Raw genomic sequence first — 7,127 nt, forward strand, 5'->3', positions numbered from 1 at the left:
TGCATCTTCTATTGGGTTCACTGTGACTTTGTCCTTAATCAACAACGACTTTCATAATCTTTGTGTTGAATTCATGCTACCATGAATGTTTCACAGATTTGCTTATTTGCATAAAACTATAGCGCTCAGGCGCGCCTCTCGAGCACAAACTAGTTCTAGTTGTGGCAACTACTTTTGAGCGCGTTCGTTGAAAATAGGAATTTCCATCTTGAGTTTCCAAAAACATTTAAAGAACCCGTTCGTATTAGATTGCAGATAATCCCTACGCATATTTATAGTGCGGAACCATCATCAATAGCTTACCATCGCAACGGACGCTACACCTTACTGATAGTAAGATAAACTCTATTCTGCCCTAGACACTCATAAACAAGTGCGCCTGCACCATGGTGACTCATGTTTTGCCAACCCGTGAGCCCTCCGACCCTTCTTGCAAGTGATAATTGTTCAAGCGATAATGCACAACTCTCACACTATCACGTCGATCAGGTAGCGCTAGGTGGATTGCCATACACCGGCCGATCCCCGGCTGTGCTTCTGAACGATCACATAAAACAAGTCACCGCTCAGCATAACAGGTTTGCGCGTTCGAAGTCGCACCAAAACACCCAAACCGTCCCGATGGCGGGCGGCATTACGCAGTCCGTGTGCCGTCCGTCAGTCACTACGCGACCAGCGGCCGAGGCAGATTCACAATCTGCAACGATCGCTCGCAACTCCCTATTTAGCACAATAAACGCTCTCGCAAACAGGCCCGCACCACCACCGAGCGTGCGCATCGCGGTGACGACGTTGTTTAACAACGGAAATCCCGCGCGGCAAAACCTGTTCGCGGCTATCGTTCGTGGTCGTGGTCGGGTGTGTGTGGCACACCGTGTAGTGTGGGCAGAGTGTAAGGTCGCTGTAAGGAAATCAGCACCTCGCATCAACACTCTCGGCTTTAGCGCCACTACCAACAGTCAGTCAGTTCGTCACGATGAGTGTAACAAGTTTGGTGGATGGTGAATTTTTGCTCCGGCCAAGTAACCGGGCATGCTGGATTTTTCTCATTTTTGGTAAGTCCCTGACCCATGTTCCCGTATGTGTGTAGAAGTGTGCTACAATAATAAAGACGGAAGATGCTAATGAATCGATCATACCGATCGCACGCGGCACTGAAAAGCCTCGTGGTCAAGGTGATACAACAGGCGACTGAGTTTTCCGTTTTGCGAGCGGAGCATCTCTAATCGGGCGTTGTGGTGGTGTTAGTGGAATCTTGTGACACGACGCGTTTTATCCACGCGTGAGGAGTGGGCAGACTGGTTTCTGTAACCTTTGCCGGAGTAGCCAGTTTCGGAAGAGCGATGCCACCCAATTCCTAATTCTGTCCTCTTTCAGTTGGATTCCATGATGGATGTAGTCAATCTTCAGAAGATCAAAGCTTCATACATCATACTAGACGTATCTGTTTGATTTATCTTTTGGTCTGTCTTTTTATTTCCCCTCAGCCTCCTCGCTATGTCTGACAACGGCGCAAACTGTACAACAATTTGCATATAATACGGATTTCTTCTTTCGAAATCCCTCGGAAATCTATCCTCAACCGGTGTACGTACCGAAATCTCAACAGGAGACAATAAAAACATACGAAAAAATACAATTTGAAGACTCCTCTCTGCGGTTTCCGGCGCCGAAGCAGAATGAGCAACAGCAACCTCAGCCTCAACCGCCAAAAACGCCCGGAGCGATGCAGTTCGCCTGGAACATGATGAAGGTAAGGCCGATCTCGCCCCCGTGCCTACTGCGCCTTACATTACGCTCATTAACGATTGTACTCTCTTTGCAGATGATGGTATTACCCCGACAGGACAACACAGTCATCTGTCCAATACTGCCACAAACCCTTCTGGCGACCCTGCACGATGGGGCCGATCGTGCTGCTCAAGCCGAGCTAAGCTCCTCATTACTTGCCACCTCGCAGGAACTAGGACAGATCGTGCGCAGTCAAGAGCTCGCCATTCGAGGGTCGAGTGTAAACAGGCTCGATCAGGCGATGGCCGTCTTTCTCGGAACGGATACGAAAATCAGCAAACCCATCCAGGATAAAGCACTCCAGAATGGGGTAGAGTTTGTGCCGGTGAATTTCCTCAATCGCAACACCGCTGCCGCTACTGCCAATGATTGGGTGGCGCGAAAATCGCAAGGCCTTATCCGTGAAATCGTTGCACCCAGTAAGTCTTGCTAATTACTCACAAAGAAAACCAAAAACTAATTCGAGTCTTGTTTGCAATAATTTCAGCTGCTCTCGACGCCTCAACACGTCTACTTATGGCGAGCGTGATCTATTTCAAGGGCAAATGGAAGTTTCAGTTCACCAAAACGGAACCGGGACTATTCGAGACGGCGCCCAGCGCTGACTCTAGATCTCCGGTCGCTCAGCTGGGACCGATGATGTACCAGTTCAACAGGTTCCGGTATGGAGAGATAGATTTCACGAATGGTCATGGTATGCGGTGGGTAGAGCTGCCGTACGAAAGTTCCTCCCTGTCGATGGTTCTTATGCTACCGAAGATGCGACACCAGCTGCAGCAATCAGCTCAGCAGCTTAGCGTTGCTGATGTAACTGAAATTATTACGAGTTTGAATCAGAATCGTGGCACCAATAAGATGCACCTGACCGTGCCAAAGTTCAACGTATTCAGCTCGCTGTCGCTGGTGCCCGCGCTCAAGCATCTTGGTCTAAGGTCGATCTTTGATCGTGCTTCAGCGCTTCAGAACCTGGCAAACGAACCACTGGTCGTGCGCGATGTCTCCCAACGGACGTTCATCTCGGTTGACGAGCAGGGTACTACTGCGGTCTCGGCCGCTTCGCTTGCATTCGTGGCACTCAGTGCCGCCCCACCACCACCGATCATTAACTTTACCGTGAACGAACCGTTCCTTATGATGATTGTGGACAAGATACACGAGTATCCGCTGTTTGTAGGAAAGATAGTGAACCCGACTTTGAACTAAGTTCGAGATATTCCAGCCGGTTTTTCGTACGTGGCATGAAACGTACATACCTCTTATAATGTTAAGTTCCCTTTAGCAAGTAGGTCCGAGTAAATAAAATGACTTAAAAATGATCCTTCTTTGATGTTTAAGAACGAAAGAGAAATCTATTAAAAATGTCTATCAATGTTTCATAATTACTGAATAAATCATTCAAAGATATATCACAATCCAAATTCTCAAGATCCTATGCTTACCATGGCGACCTATGTTTACCATTCCAATCATTAGGCATGTAATAATTTGTACAATATTAATTACTGGATGTCATTAAATGTACCTGGCACTGTATTTTATTTGACATCTCGAGATCGCCTATGGATCGCCGAGAGACGCGATACGAACAACTCATCTCAACCGCACTACGATGATCGCCACCGAGTCCAACATCTCTCTCGAATATTTTAAGAACAAAATAACTGTGTGATGGCATGCTCATTCAACCAACTATCAGAGCTCTGCATTCAGGTAAGCTATGCAAGCCAGCCAGTCTCACGATCGTCGCGCTACTACGAGGCCTTGATTGCGCGCTGGGACGCTGAGCAAAGCTAAGAAGTTTCTTACCTAGACTCAATGTCAGCCAGTGTTATTTGAGTTCAAAATGATTTGGATGCATACATTTTATCGAAGTGATTATAATAACCTTTGCTAGAGAACAGAAGGAGCATTTACAGGCTTGAGTATGCCGTGTGAGAACATTGAATGTGTTATCAATTGTACGGCTTGACCTCTTCGATTCGTTGTTCATATTGGCTTACAATTCGCATTAGCCATACGCGGCCTTGTTACCTCAAATCTCGATTTCTTTTCTAATGCAGCAATAATTCCTGGTTCCTCGACTCTGCTATGGAACGGCAACCACTATGATACGGGGTTGACTGAAGCCGGTTCAGTGCCGAGCAGTCCGATTGTAAAACAGCCTGTCGACGAAGACAATATGGAAGTTCCGGCACCGTAAGAAGATCCTCCTTCGATGTTTAAGACCAAAAGAGAAATCAATCGAAACTGTTACGAAAGTCATTGTAATCAAAAATTAAAATGCAAATTCCAATCATTAATCCTATCATAATTTATACAATATTAATTACTGGACGTCATCAATTGTGTCCAGCACTGTACTTTACTTGACATCTCGAGATCACCGAGAGATGCCATATGAACGACTCATCTCAATCGAACTACGATGATCGCCACCGCCTCCAACATCTCTCTCCCATTTTTGCCCCGTGCTGGTGTGTTTGTGTGTACATGTTCGAAGGTTTCCCCCGGTGGAAGAACAAAACAACTGCGTGAGAGCATGCTCATCCGACCAGTTATCAGAGCCCTGCATCAGAGCTGCGCAAACCAGAATCGAGCAGCCAGCAGTCTCACGATCGTCGCCCTACTACGAGGTCGTGATTGTGCACTGTGAAGCTAAGCTGAGCTTCTTCCCTAGACCCGTAGCAGAGTTTGTGGCTGTGCATTTCGCCCGCATTTCGTCAGTCAGTGTTCTTTGAGTTCAAAATGATTTGGATACTTCTAGTAGTGGGTATGGATACATTTTATCGCATAGTGAATATAGTGCCATGAAAATTACCTTTGCTAGAGAACAGAAGGAGCATTTACAGGTTTGAGTATGCCGTGTGAGAACATTGAAAGGCTTATCAGTTGTACGGCTTGACCTCTTCGATTCGTTGTTCAGATTGGCCTACAATTCGCATTAGCCATACGCTGCTTTGCTGCTGACATGCCAAGCGTCCCTCGATATTCTATCAATTCTTCGCAGCTGTATGGGTAAATCCCTCCATACCGTGAGCTGCTGGGAATTCCCCCGGACCGGACTGGCTCGTCGATGCTGGTTTCGTGTGATCATGTTTGCTTTGCGGCTCTACGAAAAACCGGAATTAATCTCATCGCTAGATTATGTTTTGCTTGTTTATTATCACAATCCACTGTACTTCGCTCAGCGTTCGGAATTAATGATCGAGTCGGACTGGCGACGAAGAAACTGTGCACATCAAATCCTGTTTTCCTAATGCAGCCATTATTTCTTTTTCTCCATTTGTGTGCTTTATTTTCAGCTCTTGCCACGCACGGCTCCTGTCAACGATTTAAAGGCTCTACTTTCACAACAAAGGATGATTACTGCTTTTTGAATGGAATCCGCCAGTCAGAGTGTGATTATCAATTTGCGACCTTCCTAGACGCTAATCCACACTTCGTAAAATGCATCGCCAGCCTTCCCATCTACTCCGATCGGTGCGCCACGATCAACTCCGCGTTGCAGCCGAGCAAAGAGCCAGCACCATGCAACGGTAATCGCTGTACCTATGATACGCGGTTGTCCGGAGCCGGTTCGGTGGCGAGCACATCGATGGATAGACAACCGGCAGGCGATGCGGGTCTGGAAGTGCCCAAGCCGTCGGTTCGATACGACAAAAAAGTGATGGACTTTGCGGTCAAACTTTTCCAAAAAGCATTCCCCAGCGACGATACAAGCAATTACATCATCAGTCCGATCATGGTACAGTCGCTGCTCTCTTATCTGTTTGATGGCGCTTCCAATGCAACGCGCCTGGAGATGGAATCCGTGCTGCAGCTTAACATGAACGATCTGCACGACATTGAGCGCGCACTGACACCGCAGGCGGACCAGGAACCTATCACCAAGAACAAACTGGATTCGGCTTCACAGATATTCAAATCGACCACGTTCGAGCTTCTGCCAGCATTCCGCGACTCGCTCAAGAGCAACCATGTGCCACTGAGCGAGATGGACTTCTCCAATCCAAGACTTGCTTCCGAAACCATCAACAACTGGGCGCGTGAAAAGACCCGGCAGCGTATTCAAGAGGTCGTCGATGAAAGTATGTACACGTTTGCGTTCTGAAATGCTGTGCTCTAATAATGGTTGTGACTTTATTTCCCCTTCAACAGAATCGATCGATCCCCAGACCAAGCTGTTCTTGATGAATGCCCTCTACTTCAACGGTACGTGGTTGAACAAGTTCCCCAAAACGGAGCGAGGAGCTTTCTATGTCAGTGGACAACCACCCGTACGGTCGTCCGTGAATATGATGTTCCTGACGAAGGAGCTCCGTAACGGCAACACCCGAACTGACGATTCGGCGCACGGTATGACCTGGATCGAGCTACCGTACGATGGGGATCGGATGTCGATGATCCTTTTCCTGCCCAACGAACAGTTCCAACTCGATCGAGAGCTGCGTCGGTTTACCGCACAAGACCTGCTCACCATCCTGACGGAGATCGAACAGGATGAACCGAGCAAGGTGAAGCTTCAGCTGCCAGAGTTCAAAGCGGAAACTACGGTTTCGCTCGTGGAACCGCTTAAGAAGGTTAGTATTAGTAGTCAGATGCAACCCGAGTACGGAGTAATTATGTTTTTTTAAATATCCTACTTGTTTTCCTCCTCTTGCACACAGTTGGGCGTTGCTAGCATTTTTGGAGACAATAAACCATTCGATCAACTTTCGAACGACAATGTGAAGGTATCGGACGTAAAACAAAAATCCTTCCTGACGGTCAACCCGCATGGTACGGTTGCCGCAAGCGTTACCACAGCAACGGTCATTCCACTTAGCATTACGCACACGTTGGACTTCAAAGCTGATCAACCGTTTGCACTGATCATTATGGACAAAAAAAACAAGCTGCCATTATTTTTCGCCAAGATTAGCAAACCGTCGAAGCCGAAAGATCCATTCAGACGAGGATAAACCGTTTTAATGAGGAAAACAATATTATTGACTCTCGTAGAAATGTCATAATTTTACAATATCACTTGGTACATCTCATGCGTCCAATAAATCTTCAACATGTAAAAGTATCGAATGGGTTTTCAATTTACTATCACTAGGCGTTGTAAAAAAAAAACTTTTACTTTATGGTAAAATAAAAACATTTAAAATAAAACTGTGCAAATAGTTGCAACGGACAAACAATAACACGCATAATATTTTGTCCACTCAAATCATCTTTTGACGCATGACACGATAATTGAGATTAATGTCAACTGTCCGCCCGGACCAATCGGGAATGACAACTTGGATCACCCAAGAAGCACAACAAATAAAATATAAACAAAAAACCTT

General features: G+C 46.6%; 2 protein-coding genes across 2 annotated transcripts; both read left to right on the forward strand.

The window, feature by feature from the left end:
* Positions 1-641: 641 nt before the first annotated feature.
* LOC120951348 (antichymotrypsin-2-like) lies at positions 642-3,107 on the forward strand. The gene is made up of 4 exons (XM_040370015.2): positions 642-1,055; positions 1,488-1,753; positions 1,826-2,210; positions 2,279-3,107. Exons 1-4 carry the CDS (start codon positions 977-979, stop codon positions 2,992-2,994), a joined length of 1,446 nt encoding a protein of 481 aa, XP_040225949.2. The 5' UTR covers positions 642-976; the 3' UTR covers positions 2,995-3,107.
* Positions 3,108-4,357: 1,250 nt separating this feature from the next.
* On the forward strand, positions 4,358-6,862 carry LOC120951173 (serpin B8-like). The gene is made up of 4 exons (XM_040369724.2): positions 4,358-4,561; positions 5,094-5,879; positions 5,950-6,371; positions 6,459-6,862. Exons 1-4 carry the CDS (start codon positions 4,537-4,539, stop codon positions 6,750-6,752), a joined length of 1,527 nt encoding a protein of 508 aa, XP_040225658.2. The 5' UTR covers positions 4,358-4,536; the 3' UTR covers positions 6,753-6,862.
* The last annotated feature ends 265 nt before the right edge of the window (positions 6,863-7,127 follow it).

This window comes from Anopheles coluzzii, chromosome 2, assembly GCF_943734685.1.
Source record: "Anopheles coluzzii chromosome 2, AcolN3, whole genome shotgun sequence".
NCBI classification, from domain to species: Eukaryota; Metazoa; Arthropoda; class Insecta; order Diptera; family Culicidae; genus Anopheles; species Anopheles coluzzii.